General features: G+C 42.1%; 1 protein-coding gene across 4 annotated transcripts in view; it reads left to right on the top strand.

Moving 5' to 3' along the window:
- The window catches only part of LCLAT1 (lysocardiolipin acyltransferase 1), a 115696-nt gene extending 97199 nt beyond the window's left edge, over positions 1-18497 (top strand). For 2 of the 4 annotated variants that reach the window (XM_027713012.2, XM_039378682.1), the window contains one exon: positions 14219-18497. In XM_027713012.2, coding sequence (XP_027568813.2) covers positions 14219-14727 — 509 coding nt within the window. In that variant the 3' untranslated portion in view covers positions 14728-18497. The remainder of the gene's footprint in view (positions 1-14218) is intronic. The other 2 variants (XM_027713013.2, XM_027713016.2) reach the window with 1 other exon arrangement.
- The last annotated feature ends 2331 nt before the right edge of the window (positions 18498-20828 follow it).

Raw genomic sequence — 20828 nt, 5'->3', positions numbered from 1 at the left:
TAATGTCTTTGTGCTTTCAGTGATAAGCCTCAGGAGAGCAACGTGCAGATATATTGCTCAGACCATCCTGAGGGAAAGTGTTTCTGAACTCAAATGTGTTAGAGATTGCAAAGTGTATTTGCGGAAAACATAGCTCAGAAGGATTTTCTGCTGTGACACATAGTTTCTCCCCTTAATTAAGCATTGTCCTCTCAATGCACTGTGTGAAATTTAGGGGGCTTCATTTTTCCTCAAGTTAAAATATTTAGGGAAAACAATTGTGTGCTAACAACAATGGACTTTTTTAAATTGCAGGCCATTTGTTTCTGTAATTCCTATGAAATAAATTGAACTGCCTAAGTTGATTCTATTCATTGTGGTTTAGTTATGTACATATTCCTATTTGTGTCAAAAAACAGTGTTAAAAACATTTGTAGTGACTGCTTTCAGAGCTTTCTAGCATGCAGTGCCAGTGGAGTTAAATGTTCCACTGGAGTTCGGGGATGGAAGTTTATAGCAGATGTTTTCAGGAAACCAATTTTAGACTTCTGTTCAAAGATGCCTGTACAACAAGGATTTACATTTCTCATCTGTGACTTCAGCTCCCAGCATGAGATTGCCTTCTGATCGGTATAAAAACCAGCAGACCACTGCTGCACATGTCTTTAATGTGAAGGTACAAAGCTTAAAGTATGACCCCAAACCTGGTTGTCTTTGCCTTGAGCAGAGCAGCACATTTGGCTCAGTGCTGGACCATTGCATACTGGGTCTCTCTCAGCCCTGTTCTTGTAATACTGAGACCAGATCTGAAGATGAACTGCTGGCCTGCATCTGACTCTTTTGCTGTCCTTGCAGTAGGAATTCAGTTTTTACTTCTTAGGCTGGCAGACTGATAGCATCACACAAGTGGAATTACAAGATGGGTGCCCAGAATTCAGCTTCTGTCTGGGCACAGAAATGACTGTCCAGGCACTCTCAGCAGTCTTTGCTCATTTTCATTCAAGGGATTGACTTTAGTATAATTTTTCTAAGCATCACTGTGAACAGCAGTAGTTGGGAAAAAATCATTAGCAAATCATTTTATCTCTAGAGACAGACCTTTTTGTTGCTGTGCATTTAAAATTGCTGCAATCCCTCATTCATCTGTAAGGCCATGGTGCTGTGTTTTCACAGATCCCATGGCATGTAGCATCCCTTTGTCTTTTCTATGGCACTGTCATGACAGCTTCTGTTGGTACAGCCATTCTCACAACACCAATTAAACATAAGTGAGCTGGAGCTACGGGCATTGTTCAGTGGTTGCAGCAGTCACTGTCAGAGGAAGCTCATCTGCTCCTGGACCTCCCTGTGTCTACTTCCTGCAGGGCACAGCAGGACAAAGGAGCACCTCCTTCATTTTTCCTAGCATTTTACAAGTAAAGAGAGGAAACACTGCTTGCATTGACACTCTAGAAATGTGATGTAGGATAAACAGTGCATGTCCTTCACCTTGGCTTGAGTGAATGGGGGGGTAGCAGCTAGCCCAATGTCCTGGGGAGACCACCATGCCAGTGCCATCAGGATGCAATCAGAAGAATGTTTGGTTTTACAATAACAATGGGTTAAGCAGATTTTTGTTTTTGATTTAGGAAAAAAACCTAGGACAGGTTCAGTTATGTGCCATAGGTAGCTGTAGGACCACCTCTTCTTAAAGAAGTTCATCCTGATCAAGAGCAGTGAGTCGTACCTGCAGGCTGCAGGTAGGAAGGGCTGGAGGGGTCTGCATTGGTTGTCCTCTCTCCTTCCATAGTTGCTGGGAGAGTGCATGTGTTACGTGAGGTTTCTGTGTGTGAGGAAGATGCAGAGGCCATCAGACCCTTTAAGTTAATGGATCTTTTCCATCAGGGTAGCTCCACCAAGTAGCTGCTGTAGGGTTTGGGTCTGATCCCACGTCGTTAGGGAGTAAAGGAACTATATAATCATTATCCTTTTTAGAAACTTTAATCACAGCCTGTGGAGGGATGGCAGTGCTTTATCTGATAAATATGTCACTGTCTTTCATCAGCTGATTATAATCATCTTGGAAGTTTCAGTGTGTCTGTTTTTCCCTCTTCTTTTTTACTATTGTGTTTTGTGTAACTTTCCCTAATGAGCCCAGTGAAAAGCAATTGTTCTAAATAAATCATGTGCGCTACAAAGCAGTATATCACAATTAGGTTTCCATTATACTTTAATTAGGCATTCCATTATTAAATTGATGTCTTTGGCTTCTTCCAGGTCTCAGACTAATCCTGAAACAAATTCCTCTTTGTGGATAAATATTAGTCAGTCATAATTAAAGGGTATTCATTGGCATTGTGGCTTTTCATTAAATCCCTTTCTGATTAAGATGGCTCCCCCAAGTACTGGCCTGATTAAATTTAATAAGATTTGTTCACTTGTGTGTATCATGGTCTGGTGGAAACTGTTTTAGCACCAGGGGATTGGGAGCAATAAGTTCATATCTCGGTGCAGGCAGCCATGGTTCTAAATGCCTGGTTTGCACAGTGCTGTACATGCTTGTTTTGGGGGCACTATGGTTTGTGTGGTCACTCAGTGGTGGAAAAAAAACATGGAAATTGAATTAGTAGTGGTAGAATTGAATATCAAAGGCCTAAGTCACATCTAGAGGGTTACAGTAAAGAAGGGAAGATTAAAGTATGTTAGAGGCTCTGTTTTGTTGACTCTTTCATGGCTAGGCCTTTGCTGTTCAACTGAAACCCGAGTGCTTTTCTAAGCCTCATAGTGTTTTCACTCCTTGAGATGTACAGATAAGCTAATTTCCTTGTAAATATGCCTCCACTGCAAATTCAGATAATAAAGCAGATGCTTCTGACAGAAGTTCTTGTAGCAACAGGGAATGAAATGTTTTCGGAGCAAAATCCTTGTCCTGGGTTTAAAAATCAAGGTGAAACAGAAACATGATATGGCTCTAGTATATATATGGATCAGAGAAAAGTTATAAGCATCACAATTTCTGTGGGCTGAAATTATGCCTTCTTGTGGAGCTGCTCGTGCTGTTCTGCATTCCTCTTGCTTTGTACACAGAAATGAAAACAAACCACTGTGACCAAGAATGGCAATAGCACAAATCAGTGAGGCATGAAATGCAAGAGATCGGCTCAGGACGTCTGCAGAAGCACTCCATCCAAATATTTGAGGTGGCAGCTAGCAGGTGTTTTTTCAATATCCAGTTCATACTCTATTTTTGGTGCAGATACATTTTCATCTAGTGTTTTGGTGTGGGATGGGCCGTATTTGTAATATTGAATCTCTTGAAAGTTTGAATGTGTTTTTGGTGTCTTCTTGTGTATCCCAAATATAACGGTGCTGGGTATATCATCTAGCCAGTGCTTTGTATCCCATGGAATCAGTTGCCCCCTAAATCCAGATTGCTCTTCCTGGGGCTGCTGAAGGCTGCTCTGCCCATGAGTGATGCCTGGGACAGTTTGAAGCAGGCAGGGTTGTAAACAGCGTCAGGTCACTGCGCAGCTGAAGGGTACTCTCTAGCGGTTGACTTTGGGTAGTGATAAGGACAGATAGCAAAGTACACCGAATTAACTTAAGGGCGCTCATCTGTTACTGCTGAAAAAGCAAAGAAAAGTAGAGTAAGGTGAGGAAGGGAAGCTGAACTTTATATCTGAACTATAGAAAAGAATAGATGTAATGCACGAGAAGCCAGGATTGAAATGTTTTTTCTCTAATAGTCATAGTTTGTTTACTTATTGCTACTGTTGCAATGCAGTGCTGGATGGTGTTATACTGTTCATAGCACCATGCTTCCATTGGCCTGAAATGAGGGCTGATGGAAAGCGAGAATCCATGGCATTTCTGAGGAGATAGGATGCACTTTGATCTGTTGATTACTGAGCGAGAACTGCCAGGACTGCTTCCTTCTGAATATCTGCAGTGAATTGTTTTCCTCTACTCACAGTGACTCACAGTAGTTTTGTAGTGACTTTGCAAAGGACAAGACTCAAAATAAGTAGCGTGGTCAGTCTGTAGATTGACTAATGTTTATCTAAGACAATGTGAAAATGATTAAAAATGATGAGAAAATTATGAGGAAATTCCTACCCTATATTCTGGCAAATCCTAGAATTACAGAAAAAAGATAGATGTATTTGAAAAGAGTGTTACCAATGGTTGTGGAAGAATTGGGGGAAATAAATAACATCTAATAAAATGACTGCAGAGATTGGGAAGGAAAACCCCTTTAATGTTTGCATTTTCATTGGGATCCTGAAAGCTAACATATGCTGTTGTGCTACAGCATGGCAGTTCATACATACTGCTACTGCTTACATCTTTAAAAATTACCACTTTTCTTCTCCTAAAATTCCAGGGTTTAAGCCAGCTCCATTGTTTACCTAGCAGTAACATCCTGCAATGTTGAGCATCATTGGTATGACAGTTGTGTATGTAAATTGTTCCAGAGTGTTTTGCTTTACTGTTAACTCAGTGAGGCCAGTCAGAAATGGCAGTAGAAACTGCAGATGCAAAGCTGAATTCTGGCAAAACTGGATTACCTAGAATAGGGATGTGTTTTCTGCTGTAGAGGTTGATGCTTTATTCCATCCACACCGGGGAGAGATTGTTCATCCAAGCAGAGGGCAAAGAAATGTGCTGGGGTGGATTACTTCTTTCTCAGATTCACAGTGATTTGAAATGCCCAACCATTGTAACAGAAGAATTGGGTCGATTGTCTGTTATATTAAAGATTAGAATAAGCTCTGTGTGTTCGTGTATGATTTATTTTAAAGGTATTTGGTGTCTTGTTTTTGCTTAATTGTAGTGATTCTTAGCTTTTCAGAAATACTTGGATGACTAGTTTAGCATTCTTTTTAAAAATAACAATAAATCGTCCATTTCCTAATTTAGGTACATTTGCCTGTCTAGAGTACATACGATGCTTTTTAAAAGGATTTCACTGAAGTATAGTAAATTATCTTCATTTCAAGCATAATTGTGATTCTGGTTTGAGTTTGTTGGTTGTTTGCCAGGAAATTCATGTAAGAGCTCAGTGGAGTTGGAAAGTTGCGTACCAGTGCGTCACTGTCTCCCTTATATGAAATAAAATTTTTCTATATGGAAAACTAGTGGTGCCTGTAAGCCTAAAAACAACATAGCTTCTTCTACCTAACATGTAACATACCTGTGAAAACCACATCCCATATGTGTAAGTAGAGCAGACTTGTGGTATGGGAGGCCAGGAAAGAGCAGATATGCAGGCAGGGGAATAAACATGGCATTTTTGTTATCTGGATTTGATAAATATAGTTTGGGAATTATAGAGTAAAGAGTGGTGAGTCAGTTTTGCCTGGTCATCTCTAGTGACTGAAAATAACTTGTTATTCCAACCCTTTTATCCCTTCATTCCCTCCTCCCCACATATTTTCATATTTTATTTATAGCTCGACGAGCTTTTGCTTTGCAATTTGTAAAATAACCCTTCAGAGCTGGGGAGGGAAGACCAAAGAGCAACAGCCCCCTGGGCAGTCTTGTGGATGGAGCCCCTGGGTCGGTGCTTTTCACATTGCAATGGCTGGGTCCCCCCTTCCCCCTGCACATCCTTCCCTCGTCTGCTCCGAGATTCCTCTTTCAAACAAACAACCTCAGTTCCTGAAGTCATCAGAGGGTTTATGTTGACAGCAGTACCCAGGAGCCATGCATGATGTTTCAGACCAGCTGGCTGTGACTTTCATAGCAGTGGGGTCAGAGGGCCCATGTCCAGGGAGGTGGCAAGTAGAGTTCTGGCTGTAAAACCTTAGTGGAGGTTGTAAGCTGCTCTGAAATGCATGAAATCCAAAACCCATCCTTGTATTTATCCTGTAAAGCACAACTGTGTAAACAATGCCTGCAATAATTATGAGCTAAATCTTCTGTATTCTCCTTCAGCCTAACACATGCCCAAGTATTTTTGTACACTTTAATCCACAAACTAAGAATCAGTTTATCACCTGATGTATCTTAACTTGCAGATCAGGATAAGATACTGCTTGATCCGCTCTTAAGCTTCCCACACTACTGACTTCTCATACCATAATGAACTACACTGTATTAGCTCTGATTTGATTTGGAGAGGAGGAAGGGAGCTGGCTGGCTTAACTGCAGTCCTTCTTATATTTTGACTTATGGAGAGGGCAAGGGGAGAGACGTGTTAAAGCAATAAATGTGAATCATAGCATCATAGAATGGTTTGAGTTGGAAGGGACCTTAAAGATCATTTGGTTCCAACCCCCCTGCCATGGATAGGGACACCTTCCACTAGACCAGGTTGCTCAAAGCCCCATCCAGCCTGGCCTTGAATACTTCCAGTGATTGGGCAACCTGTGCCAGTGGCTCACCACCCTCACGGTAAAGAATTTCTTCCTAATATCTAGTCCTACCCTCTTTCACTTTAAAGCCATTCCCCTTTGTCATGTCACTACAGGCCCTTGTAAAAAGTCCCTCAGCAGTTTTCTTGCAGCCCCCTTTAGGCACTGGAAAGTGCTCTAAGTTCTCCACAGAGCTTTTCTCTTCTCGAGGCTGAACAGCTCTCTCAGCCTGCCTTCTTAGAAGAGGTGCTCCATCCTTCTGATCATCTTTGTGGCATCCTCTGGACTTGCTCCAACAAGTCCACATCTTTCCTATGTTGGGGACCCCAGAGCTGGAGGCAGCCCTGCAGGTGGGGTCTCACGAGAGTGGAGCAGAGGGGGAGAATCCCTCTCTCAAACCGCAGCCCAAGGTATAGTTGGTGAAGGTGATTATCAGATATCAGCCTGGAGTGGGAGAATCTCAGGCTCTGTCACAGGTAAGAGTGGAAAAACTCTTCCATAGCTTGTGCCATAGTTTGTGTTCCCCCAATTCTTCCACAAAACTCTTCCATAGTTTGTGTGCCCTGACACAACTGGGGATCAGCATCTTTTCACAGATGATGTGCCAGTCTAAATGCCTGGAAAAAATTTCCCAAAAAAACAGGGAGTGGTATTTGCTAGCTCCACCTTACCAGTTCAGCAATGTCTTATCTCTATTGGAAGTGGCTGCCCAGTTCAGCTGTGGCATCTCAAAGGACTTTGCATTGGAGAACAGTTGGTTTTGCATTTCAGCCCTGTTGCATGTCACTTCAAAACCTACCCAGTGTCATCCTGGCAGGCTCACCATAGCTTACTGACTCTGTTGCCTTCCAGGATATGATAACGAGCTTTACAATGCTTAATAAACAGGGCTGAATATCAGCTCTTGCAGTGGTGCTGTAGCTACAAGAAAGGATGTAGTCTTTGGAGGCATAAAAACAAAAAGCAAGTAGGAATGTTAGTACTAGATGCCTGTGTATGGACTTAATGAGGCCATTTTGTAAAATTCTACCTGGTTCCAGCACCCACGCTTTGAAAGTATGTTGAAATATTAGAAGAGATTCAGAGAGCTACTAAAGAGATTTGAGCTTTAAAAATTGCTGCATTTTGAGTTTTCAGAAACTAAGTAGGTTTAGTTTGTTCAGGAGCAACTTCCTAGGTTGACAGATCATACAACCACTTACCTGTATGAGCACAGACAGCTCATTAACTTAGCCAAGTTATATGGTCAGGAAGTAAAAGAACAAAAATAATGTACACAGACACATACACACGCCCCCCTGATTAATTAGAGGAACTGCTTATCTCATGTTGAAAGCTTTAAAGCAATGTGGGATGTCTGTTTTACCACATCCCATGGCAAAACTGAAAACATTCTGCATAAGATCCTCTGTCATTCAGGAGATCAGATTAGATGATGATAACATTAGGTCTGGTCTTAAAATAATTAAACGAGGTATTTACAGAGATTTCAAAGTCAAAGCGGATCTCCCTTCCCAACACCAACCTCACAACAACTTCAGTTAGTGGTGTTGTTTACACATTAATGAGATGTAGCATCAGGCTGCAAAACTATGTCATGTAAATGTATTTAGCTAAAGAATTAAGCACATGTAATAACTGCTGATAGCTATGAGAATATCCTTATATCTCTTGGTCTTTGTACCAGCCAGGCCAGAGGTACCCGGTATCAGATCCCAATAGTCCTCTACTCCAGTCTGTAGCACCCAGAGCACATTTCCTTCCTGCTGAGAAGCAGAAAGAAGCCAGGGTTGTCCCTTCCCCAGGCTCCTACCCTCAGGGACTAGAGGTGCAATGTCCTTAACTCCTTCATGTCAGCAGGTGGAAGGTCTTCCTCTCTCCTTGTATCACAATGCCAGTGGAAAATCAGATAGGCGTAGAAAGAATTGGTATGCATGATCACTCTTCTCTGTTAATCAAGGCCAGTATTATCATTCTGTCTTTTTTTGTTTGCTTATTTGATTGCTACACTTACCTAAAAAAGATTTCCAATAACTACTGAGTTGAAAGTGATTTAGATTAACCCCAGCTGACACTGCTGCTTTAAAGAGGGCTGCCTGAAGTTTTAAATCCTCACAAGCATGATACTTCCCAGGAGGGGCTGTAAATCCTTGAAGCTGCTCCCTCCTGATACCGTGTTCTCAAAGAAAAATCACTCAAATCTCGTGAGCCAAGGCAGTGGTATTATTCAGTAAGCAGTTTTAGATGGCTTTTGTTTTAATGTCCAAAAATGTATCTTTGTTTCAAAGCTAACATACATAGTGTAAAACCTGACAAGTTTGTTCTACTTGTTTCCATCTCTACTTTAATTATGTTGCTGATCAGTTAATTTACAGAAATGCCAAACCTCACTCTTTCATGTTTCTTAAGGAAATGTGTGTAGGGTTGAGGATATTAGGGCATAGGTGGGTGAGCTACAGCCAGTGTTTTATGTAAGCCTGGAAATGTATGAAGTATCTGGAGCTGTGCAATGAAGGGACAGATAGGTCACTTCTCTGGAGAAAGTAGTTATATTGAGGTGAGAGGTGAAATGGACAAGGGCCTCACATCATGGTCCCACTTTTAACAGAGCAGCTTAATTTAAGGTGATCATGAATATTCTGTTGTGAGAGCATCTCAGTATGCCTCTCCCCATTCTTGCTCAACAGCTCATCAGCGTGCTGTTCTGTGATGTACTGTGGTTAAGAATAGCATCTTCTCTGCTGGATCAATGCATGAGGAGAGACTGTATAATCCTTGTAAGATTTAAAGTAATGTCAATGATAACTAAAGTAGGACAAATTACAGCTGCTGAGATCCTTGCTAGGGATGGAAGTGGGTTAATGCCAAGGAGACTCAGCTGCCTGTTCACCTTCTAGGCTGCAGACAGTCTGAGCAGTTCATGGCGTGGGTTTGCCTGGGACCATCCTCATTTTTGGCTCACTGATGGTCATTTTGGCTTTCAGAGCTCCTGTTCTGAATCATCATGTTGGCCCTGAAGTCACTGTTTGTACAGATCCTTTTGTCTCGCAGGGAGCTTGCTCAGCATTGCTCAGTCCCAGGTGCAAGCAAGGAAGTGTCCTTGTCATTTGTGTGAATCATAACTGAGGAATGGGCTGTGCTTGATCTCCCAAGTGATACTTATGGCAGAGGGGATGGGTCCATCCAACCAGCCCACTTATGTGGGACTGTGCTGTGGGGCTGAGCATCACTTCTGGCAGTTGTCTCCAATTGCATCTGCATCGCAATATTCTCTTTGTGAATGTGTTTGAAAGAAGCTGAAAATAGTTTAATCCTGCCTTTTGTGTTCAGGCTGGGTTTTTTTCCCCTAGAACTAAAATATTGTGCTGGCATGGTATTATTGAACACACAGTTAAAAGTAATGTTCAGGTTGTAAGGTTTTATAATAAGGGATGAGATAAAAGGTTTGTCTGCACCCATGCAAAGGAGCACAGAGGCAGAAGATCAGGCAGGCAAAGCCCCAAAAGCCAGATGGAGGAACAAAGCCTCTACCACGGCTCCTCTGAGGGTTTTCATGGGGGAGCCATCGGCTTGTGGGCCAGGAGTGACACCTATCATATGAGTCCATGGGAGAGGACCCTGTCCATCACCTTACAGACTGAGGGGCATTACTGCTGTCAGGGCTCTGGGAGTTGCTACAGGATGCCGAAGAGTGAGCTTTTGGGGGGACAAGACTTACTATGGGATGTTTAGGGGAGGAACCAAAAGTGAGGAAAGGGATGCTTCAAGGTGCTTTGGAGGAAACCAGTTTTGGAAAATAGAGGAATAAGGGGTAAAGGGGGCTGGTCCCATTTAAATGGGGCTGGTCAGTACACCTGCCTGGCTATGCCTTGTGCCTCATCAGCCCAGTCTGTCCCAGCTTCTCAATATACCTTATTTCTATTTTCCTGGGTGAGGGGAAATGTTTTTTTAAAGGCAGTATCTTTCTCTGATGCTAATATTTTGGTCATGAGCCTGGTTAAGTTCTCCCTGTGCCACCTCTGAGTACAGTGCCCAAAGCAACCAACTGTGCAATGTAATAGCTTGAAGTAATGTCATGTATCAATGGAGCCTGAAATATAAGTAACTTTGATTGGAGCACTGAAAATTTAGTAAGTAAAAGAATTCTCCTTTTGAGGCATTTTGTCACCCCAAAATGAAGACCACCACGTGGATTAATCATTGTCTGCATGTTATGCAGTTTATAGCCACTTAACAATGATTAGAAATAAACTTTATGTTCACTCCTGACCACTGCAGTAAACTTTCCTTTTCTGAGGTGCTTTTATAAAGCATATATAGGACAGAATATTATTCATGTTTATGAAGGATACATAGTTCTACTACTGCGGGAAGAAAGTCATGAGACTGTAAAGCTACTGAAACTGGTGTCTCTTTGTCCTGAAGAGCTGGGCTACCTGCCTGATGTTTTAGCCCTAATGGCAATTTTTTAGCTTAATTAGATTTCAGATGCAAATCTGTGAACATTATTTGATTTCCTCTGTCCTTCATTCCTTCTCCAGTGGGACATGGATACTAAAAGCATTTAAGGAAGTGTTTTATCCACCAACAGCTTCTCTGAGCTAATCCACTACAGAAGTACAATGATGTGGTTTCCCTTAGTGCAATTTCTTCTTCAGATGTGCAGAAACAGGTTTTTGAAGCCAATCTTTAAATTCAGGTGGAAAAAAGATCTTTAAAGTCAGTGACTGCCCTGCATCTTCACTTAGGATCACTTTCTTTTTCTGGTTGACTGGCACCTTGGAACACATGCTGTTAGATGTTTCCAGATTGCAGAGACAAGGAGCTTAACTTCAGAGGGAGACAGTAAAGATGGCTCCAGCCAAGAATGCAGGTTCGGAACTGCCTTAATAAACCTAGCCTAAAGGGATTTTGTCCCTGCTCATGAATGGTCTACCTTTATCTGTTGCTGTAACTTTTCTTCTTTTTAGCAGATTCTCCAGTAGCATGTTTGGTAGTGATGCAGTGACACTGTCCATATCTATTGATAAATCAGCATAGAAGATGCAGAAGCTTTTTGTTCAGGTGTGGAATGTGGAACCTGCAGTTCTACTGCATGTCACACTAGCAGGGCATGCTTCTTTCAGCAGCTGTAGAAAACTGATTAGAGCTGGTCCTTTCCACATGCTTGCCTTGCCAGGGAATTAAAGCTCCAGGCTGCCATTTGCATGGAGTTCTTAAATATGTATGACCCAAACCAGGGGGCTGCTGAGAAAGGCTCTAATCCTCTTGCATATGAAACCTGGTATTCTGGTCTTCTCTCTCATATTTCTGTTCTTTCAAATATGCTAAATCAACCCTTGAAGTTTCATTTCTTTTTGTGTAAAATACACTTTAATAGGTGAACCTTGCAGCTGGAATTAGGAGATGCTGGTTCCAGTTGGACACGCAGAGCAGGTCATGTAAATCATCCTCATGTGTAATACTGAAAGAGTAATGTCCATCCTCCTGCATGCAGCTCTTTGAGCTTGGTTCTGGGTAACTAATTTTGAAACCATAATGTAGTGTAGACCTTCTGCAGTTTGGTAGAAAGCCCTGCTGGAAGGTTTCTTGTCTGGCGATGCCACGGATCCATAGGTAAGGAGTAGAGGCTTCCCTATTTCTTACCAGGAATTCATGGGGAGAAATATACTTGCATGCTGGAGAGGTCAGACCAGCTGTGAGAGTGCAGAGAGTCTTGCCAATCCTACTTGCACAGAGTCAAGAAATCTGATGATTTATTACCTGTAGTCTGTAATTGACAGTGGTCCTGTAAAGCCTTGATTTTTCAAGAACACTTGCATGTAATGGCAGACTGTTTAGCTGCAAAGACACAAGTGACCAAAAGGTGGGTGAGAAACTCATCTAGCCAAAAACTTCTTTTATAAAAGGCTTTTTTCATGCAAGGATCTCAGGAAGGCTGAACTTTTCTGACCTGCCTCTTAGGGCAGAGTGTGTAGGTTTTATGTGTCACTAGGACCTGGGGAACTGTGGAGGATCAGGAGGAAGACAGATTGTCCATCAGGAGATGGACATCTCTTGGAGGTATGTGTAACAGCTCTTGCCCTGGCTGGGCCAGGAACTGTGGGATATCTGTCTTGTAGGATGACTGTAATTCCTTCTGATGGCAGAAATATTTGGAATAGTGGGGAGAAAATGCGAGCTGTTCCCAAAGTGAAAATGTTTTGTGATCAGGTACAGCAGGCTGGCCATCGTTTCCCTTTGTAGGGGCTGGGTTTCTAACGCATGTTCAATTTTGGCATCTCTTGATAGGAGATCTGAAAGGTTTTACCTGTGCAGAATACAGGGATTCTCTGCTTATACAGGATGTGATACCATAGCTAGAGAAAAGATGGAATATTGAGTTTCATTCTGATAGACCTCCTAGGAGCCATATATAGCTCTTTAAAAACCCGAGTAATCTGCTGCTGCCCAAGAGAGATCGTTATAAGGCAGAACAGTTATAAAATACTCTGAGAGGCTGAATAGGGCTTTTCCCCCTCTTGTGATATTTGGAATTGAACTTTAGATACATCATTTTGAACATGGCCTTTTAAAGTAACTTTCTATTCTTGCCCTGTCATTTTTTAGACCTCTAAAAGAGAGCCAAAATGCCAGGGGAAGGGGAGCAAATGAAAACGAAGAATGGGGCTAAACAGTAGGTTTTGATCATCTTTGCAAGAAGTGGCATCATCTGTGAGAACAAAAGTCTTCAGTTGCTGCAACTGGAGACAGCTTTTAGTCTCCAATTCTATTTTGCCCTCAGCCAGCCAGCCAAATAAAAACAGCAACATAAATCACTGCTGGCAGAACTTAACAGTTATGCAACGTCCAGTGCACCACATGCCTATTTTTAGATCAGTTTTACACTAGGAGAATTTACTTTATGAAATCTAAAAAGAATGTCTGGTCAGGGGCCGGGGCATAAAGAAGGTATTTAGGAAGTGCAAAATATAAAAATACTTAGTACAAAGACGCACTAGCAAGCCCCACTTTGGCAATACTGATATCCTTTCAAGAGCGTGGGCTCAATCAGACATGCTAATGAAGAGCAGGGGGTTTTTTCATCAATATTCCCCTGAATTTCTAATCTGCAATTGCCTTTTAAATGGTTAACTACACTCACTTTACCCAAATAGCTAACTGTATGTGGTTTACTTAATGCTGGGCTTCAACCCCCACTTAGGCTGCACTTTGTCTTTCCCAGATGTGGAGTGCAGCGAACAGCAGCTCACCTCCTTACAGTACTGGCTGCTCAGGTCTAAAGAAATTGTGTTAACTGGAGTGCTCTGCAAAGCTGGCTGAGCTGCAGAGCTACTCCTCATCCTTTGTGAGATACCCTAGATTTAATGAGTTTGTGAGATTTAGCTGGTATATGTTTCACTTATGTTTTCTCAGTCTTCAGTGAATTAGGATTGTGAATGCTGCTTGCTCCAGATCAACCTGAATCTATTTCAGTGTTCACAGGAACATAGACTAAGTTGTATTTCATTAGTGAAAAGCAATTTCAGCGTGCAGCACAGCTAGGAATAACTGAACATTAGACTCACATACTGTGCTCTTTATCCAAGACCAGATGTGCGCCTTCTCTCCTTTAAATTTGATTTTAATCTCTTACTCATTGTTGTTATTCTGCTTTGGTTTGTACTGTGTATAATCTTGTTCACAAAGTTTTTTGTTCAGTTTCTGAAAAGATAATGGTTGGGAAAAGTTTGACCTTTCAGCCTTTAAAGATTCTAGCAGATTAAACATGCTCTGCATAGCTAATGTATCTCTGGGATTTCTGCCACAATTTGGACAGTTTTCAATCACACCTTGAAGCAAATTAGTGTTCTGACCATTGCATGATCTGTATTGATCTTTTTTCCCACAAACCTTTCTTCTAGGTGACAATCTCGATGCTATCCATGACATAACTGTGGCATACCCCCAAAACATTCCTCAGACAGAGAAGCACCTTTTGAATGGAAACTTCCCAAAGGAGATTCACTTCCACGTCCAGAGATATCCGATAGAGACAGTACCAACTTCTAAGGAGGAGCTGCAGCTTTGGTGCCAGAAGCGTTGGGAAGAGAAAGAGGAGAGACTCCGACACTTCTACGAAGGTGGAAAATGCTTCAGTTCAACAGGGCAAGGCATTGTTCCCCCCTGCAAATCCGAGCTCAGGGTCCTCGTGGTGAAGTGCATCTCACTCCTGTACTGGACAGTGTTCCCACTGGGTATGCTCTCACTGCTGTACCTGTACAGCTTTGCTCAGTGGTATTTTGCAGCCATGGTCATCTTTTTTGTTGTGCAGCAAAAGATATTTGGTGGGCTGGAACTAATTGAACTTGCTTGTCATCGATATTTTAAAAAGCACCAGAAATTTCACGACACGAAAATAAAAAACGATTAGTTCTGGCGTAGAGAAAGGGGAGGGGTTTGAGATGCCCTGCGAATTTTATGCACAGGGAACAATTTTTGCATGAGAATTGTCTTTTATTATCGCCATTGTTAGCCATTTGCACATGATTCTGTGAAGAGAAAGAAAAATGTTAGTTATTCCTACATGTGAAAATGGTAGTTTTTTAATCTCTGAATGTAATTTCAACATTGCTCTTGCAAGCAGCTAGCAACTGCATTCTGCTGTCATTAAGAAACAAATTGCTGGATTATTGAACAATCATAAAGACGGTAATAAATGTGACATGCACTGGACTTTCATGTAGAAACCCAAACTGTTCAGCTAAGAGAGACAGATGTATGATTTCTGTATAATCACATTGTTGTGAAGTAAGCGTCGGATTTGGAAAGCTGGTAAGTTTAGTGATGTTTTGATGGTAGGTGGAAGTTGGAGAAGAAGTTGTTCTGTTTCTTTTTTATATTTCAAATACTCAAACTTATTTTAAAATAATATTTTTGCATAAGCTTTTTCAAACACTACTGAACCTACCACTGTTCAACCATTCTGGCTTGGTCACTCAGAGGGTTTTTTAAGCCTTGTAGTCTTGTGTCATAGTACAGAGAACAGTGCTGGCTCTGCCTCCACTTAAGTCTTTGCTGATTATTTAATAGACCCGTGCAGCTAAGTTTTGATTTCTCACTGTTTCATACTGTTTCAGTCTCCCTGTTAGCTGTGGGAGAGTTGTTCCCACTGTAGTATGCAGAGCTGTGGGATAGGGGAACTAAGTTTTTTTGTTGGTTTAGTGGTGTTTTTTTCTCACAGAGGCAAAAGTAAGTGTCTGTCTCCAAATAGCTGGAAGCTGTTTTTCAAAACAGTTTCCTTGTAGACCTTCTTGGATTGAAAACATTTTAGTTAATTTTCAGAGTAGGCAAGATATCTTTTTTCTTTTTTAAGCATTAATTTTGGTTTTCACATTGCTTCCTTTGGCATTTCACGTGTCCATATAGATAAGCTGGAAGACTGCTTGTTCCAGGCATGTCAGACAGACCTGTTGAAATGCACTTGATGCACTTGGTTGTCTCCTTATTGGCACGAGAGATGGGTTTGGGTTTTAGACTTATCACAGCACAGGGAAGAGCTACATCTTCCCTTTGCGGTATTGGCTTTGATTTCTTGATGACATCATTACCTTCTTAACCTCCTTCACAATTTCTGGGAGGTTCTCTTGGGGCTCCCAGTATAACACGTTCACTTTTTTTCATGACATTCAGAAAATCCGAAGGCTTAAGCTTAGACAAGGCACTTTCAAGTGTATTCCTTGTCATATAGAGTAAAAGTAATGTTATATTCACACAGAAAAAGACAAAAACATTGCCAGCACTTAGGAGACAGGTTAGATTGTTCTTCAGGTTAGACAGGTCTTCAGGTTAGATTGTTCTGCAACCTCAAAAATTTTAAACAACCTGATCAATTCTAATGCTGCAAAACCTTCCTGACTTACTAAATATTTGTGTTTATTGCATGACAGCTTGTTTGAGCTAGACTGAGATGGCCTGGCTCCGTGTGTTGAGTGGCATTGCCATGAAATGTGAAAGTACAGAGTGCAAAATGTATCTTGTACTGTGCTGGGTGTCTCAAGCGTTGGGTTGGCATGGTGGACACACCTGTTTGCTTTTAAATTACGACTCTAAGCATGTTGTCTTATGTGTTTGTTTCAAAGACCATTTTTTTAACAAATCACCAGCCTCTATTCAACTGTCCCTTGCAAGGTGACAAGTCTTTTTAATCTATGCTTATAATAACTAATTGTTTATTATGCGGAAAGTACTTGAAGCCATCTGGTTTACTCCAATTTTTTTAATCCCTTTTTTCTTAAAAATAAATAAATAAAACTAGGTTTATATTTAGGGTTCTGTTTCTTAATGATTTTTTCATATTTGTATTTGAGTACCTGACGACTGACAACTGGTGTTTCATTGTCACGAGTGGAAGGAGGTCATTTCTGCACCTCGAGGTCTTTTTTTAACACAATTATGTAATATCACAGGCATGGTTGCAGCTTAAATCTACACAGCCTGGTTTTTCTTCACCTGATGTTCTACTTTGGTGCAGTTCCCTGCACATCCAGGTAATCCACTGCAAGGGAAAACCTAAAAACTGCATTTATGGTTAATGCAGAGGAGACCTAAAAGGCTTCTTCTAGTCTGTCCTAAGCCATGGCTTAGGACAAAGTGCTTTCACTCCGGGAGTAACCATGGCCAGCCTACTCCAATAGCCTTAACATCATCTTCAGGAGTGAATTCAAAGAACAGGTTCTATGTGTTGGTGACATAAATACCAGCTGTGCTTTTCTCAGTCGTTCAGAGAACTTTGTGGTGTCATCAAATGTATCAGAAGCATCAGTGTGAGTCTTGGTCATGGAGCGGTAAAGGATTTACATCTGTGTGTGATTCAAGTTGGGCTCTGAAAGTGAAGTCAAATGCAATCCATCATCGACCCTTACAAGGGGTTTTCTCCCAGCAGGAGCCAAACACGTAACCTATTGTAATGTGGTAAAAACATCCTGCAAATCTGTAATTCATCCTCCTCTCTCATGTGTTCGGATCAAAGAGAAAGAATAATATTCTTGTCAGCTGCTAATGTCACTTTTGCAATGCCCAACTCCACGATGTGGAGTAAGTGGTCAGTGAAGAATTCTCCTCTCCCAGGGGAGGTGTTGGCTTTGTGTCTCATGTAAATTTTCAGATTCTCTGCATCATTTTTCAGCTTAATTAGAAATGCAAGACAGGGAAAAACTGAATGAAAACTAAAAGCTTTGTGGATATAGAAGCTTCTTTGTTTAAAAAGTGGTTAAGGAACTGAGGGAAGATTGTTCTGTGAATGTTTTTTTTCTCTTTGGTCAAAATGTAGCTTTTTACTGAAAAGATTCTAATATACAGATTTCTTGGAGGCTTCTTTATTCCTACCCTGTTTTCCTATTTAAAGAACACTAAGATGGCACTTAGAGACATAGTTTAGTCTCAATCTTGGCAGTTCTGGGTTTATGTTGGACTCGAGGGTCTTAAAGGTCTTTTCTCACCTAAATTATTCTATGATTCTCTGCTGGGTAAATCACTTTGAAATGTTTTCAGTGCTGTTAGATTAAAGGTGCTAGTACTCCAGGAATCATCCACTCTTCTTTCATGGGACACGTATTGGCACCAAGACTCATCTCACTCATTGGCAGGTTTGTCACAGCTCACCTTCTCCTGTAGTCCCAGCAGCTGCACTGCTGAGCAGCAACTGCTCTGTCTGTGGGACCTACAGGTCTGGGTAGGTCTTGTTTACATTATTTGAGATCAGTGACATGCTTTAAGGATGCTGCTCCCATTTGTTCAATCAGATGTTTCCTCTTCAGCATCGGGGGATTTCTTTCTCTCTGCTCAGAACAGAAGGTTTGAAATTCTGCCATCTGTGTGTGTCATCAAGCTCACTTGGGTAGCAGGATTTCAGACCAACTCTCTTGACTTCAAAGCTGCAAGGCCCAAAGCTGGTCTGTAAGGTGTCATACGAAATGTAGTTCTTAGTTTTGTGCATTGCATCAATCGGTGTTGTTTAAAAAAGATCCGTGTTTTTATAACTTGATTTTATATGTGCACTATGTGAAAGGAAACACCAGGATACTACAAACCTACAGAAAGCCTTAGTTTTCAGATTTCACTGATAATATTATTAGAATGTTTTAACCATGTACCAGTTACTCTACAGCAACAATAAAGACCTGAAGCATTGCATGTGTTTAATTTTGCTGTTTTCTTTCTACTGCACCTGTAAGGAACAAACCTTGTCTTCAATTGTATAGTTGGCTATATTGGGCAGACTGGTGTCCATTTGGATGCTCAACCCACGGTTTGTGGCTATTGGAGGGGAGAACTCCCCTTCTTTCCTTGGCAAGTTGGAAAGGGGGTTTGACTGTACCCTCATTCAAGCTTCTTCATGTAAAGGGGTGCAGAAACCTTTGAGAGCATGCAAGAAGTACAGCTCAGCTTTAGCCTTGCTGTGCTGCTTAACCAGGATTGCTAAAGAGTAAGCTGTGTTAGGTAGTGATCCCTGGGTAAGTCCTCCATTGTAGCTATATCCTTTTACCAACTGGTGACACAAGAAATTATCTATGGCAAGGTTCCTGTTCTTAGAGGACCTGTCTTTAATGTAATTTCAGGTCACAGGCTCCTTGATTTCTCTCCCCATTGCTTGAATGCTAATCTGGTGTGGAAGTACAAGGGCTGTGTTTCTCAGCTCCTCATTACCTGATGGGGAATAGCCTTGCTGTGACAACCCTAGCAAACAGCTGCAGCTCCAGCAGGTAGCATGTGTCAGAAAGACCACAAGAAACAGAAACTCTGGTAGCAGTTTCTGCAGCTAGGGAGGATATTTTCCATGTCTGTGTATACTCAGAGCATTCAAATCAGTCCCTCAAAGTCAAAATGAATGGCTTGTCACTCTGGGAAGATGGTTGTCCCTTCCTGTTGGTTTCCTCAGAACTCAAGTATGCAATGAAAAAATGTATTTCTCTATCTTTCTTGTCATTACAGAAAATAATAGTAATGGAGGCCAAAGCTTTCACCCTTCAGCTGCCCCAAACACCTCCTTTGCAGTTCCATACAACAGGAAAAAGGTTGTCTGATTTCCTGAGGACTTTGGATCAGACCACAAGCTATCTCAATTGCTCCTGGGAGCGGGGAGGATGGTCTGTGCATGTAACGTGGTTGGGTGACTCTCATCCTAGAGAGGGTTTCTGCTGAGACACACAAGAGGCAGAGAGCGCTTGCCTCTGTTCTTGCTGGGCCTCTCAAAAGTCCAGGCATCTTTATCAGGAGTGGATTTAAGGCCCTGAGTTTTTAAGTAGATGTCTTTGTTCTATTACAGTAGGGCCTCCATATGGTTTGTCATCCCTTTTTCTGGAGGTCTTCATCTGGAGTCACTGTTTTCTCTGGTGGTGGGATATGCAGAAGACTGACAGGAGGCATTTGAGCAAAACTCCACCTTCATAGCTGCTCTCAGGAGAAGAGGGAAGGGTGTTTGAAATACTTCATGCTGGGCTGCATGAGAGAGGCAGGTGTGCAGGTGCTGGTGTAATAGTTTTGGTGGTCAGCAGCCTCTTCCCTAGATTTCTCTGTCCTCTTGCTCATGTGAGACGTAAGGCAAGAGCCCTTTCACCCTCATCTGCAGGCAGCAGAGAAGCACCTTCAGCCTTACCAGAGGGAAGAGCTAGAGGGGCTCAGGCCTCAGCATTGCTTCTGCATCCCCAGGACACCTAGCAGAGAAGGATAAGCTGTGCAGGGTGCAAGAGCACAAGGCAATGCTGTGGGAGGAGTAGGAGGCACTGCAGGTTACAGCAGATGTGTAACCTGGCACTGACATCACTGCCGGGTTTTGCCCTCTGCTCCCCTGCACTATTTCTTCGTCTGCCTTCGTTGCTTGCTCTGCTCTTTGAACTGCTGGGTGTTGAGTGAGAGAAATGTATGTTGATGGACACCGAACCCAAAGGGAAGAGAAATGTTAGGGATAACAGGATAGAGGTGGGGAATGTTACGGATAACAGAAGTGCTACGGAAGGTGTTGACTGGGTACAGCTGTTGGGAGCATGTCATCCTGCTTCAGAGTCTGAAAGAAAAGGTCTGTGTTTTAAAATACTTCTCTTCTTAGACATCTTTAGATAAAGTGGGGAGAAAATAACATCCTCCATGGGGTGGTTCACAGCTTTACCCACTAACTGGCCCAGTTAGTGGGTAAACAGCCTCTTTCTGTTCTTACCTGACAGGCTGCCCACCAATGCTGGCATTGCCTGTGTGTACCTGTAGATAGTCGGGGTGATACCTCCTCTCTTTCTGTGCTCAGGTTTCTCACTTGATGTCCTGTGTTTCAGGACATTCAAACAGCTCCTCCTGTTCCTTTTCCTGGCAGCTGTACAAGATCCTGAGTTCTTTAAGGATAGAATAATCCCTCACTGTCAGTAAGATTCCCACCAGCAGGCTGGGAAGCTACCCACCTTTCCAGGGAAGCTTGCAAAATCGCTTGTAACACAGTGCTGTTTTATGCAATCCATGCTTTGCCTGGCAGCTAGGTGCTCCCTC

This window comes from Pipra filicauda, unplaced genomic scaffold, assembly GCF_003945595.2.
Source record: "Pipra filicauda isolate LSUMZ 115617 unplaced genomic scaffold, ASM394559v2 scaffold143_size2779998_pilon, whole genome shotgun sequence".
Taxonomy (NCBI): domain Eukaryota; kingdom Metazoa; phylum Chordata; class Aves; order Passeriformes; family Pipridae; genus Pipra; species Pipra filicauda.
Note: the sequence above shows the minus strand (reverse complement) of the source record. Positions and strands in the feature narration are given on the sequence as shown.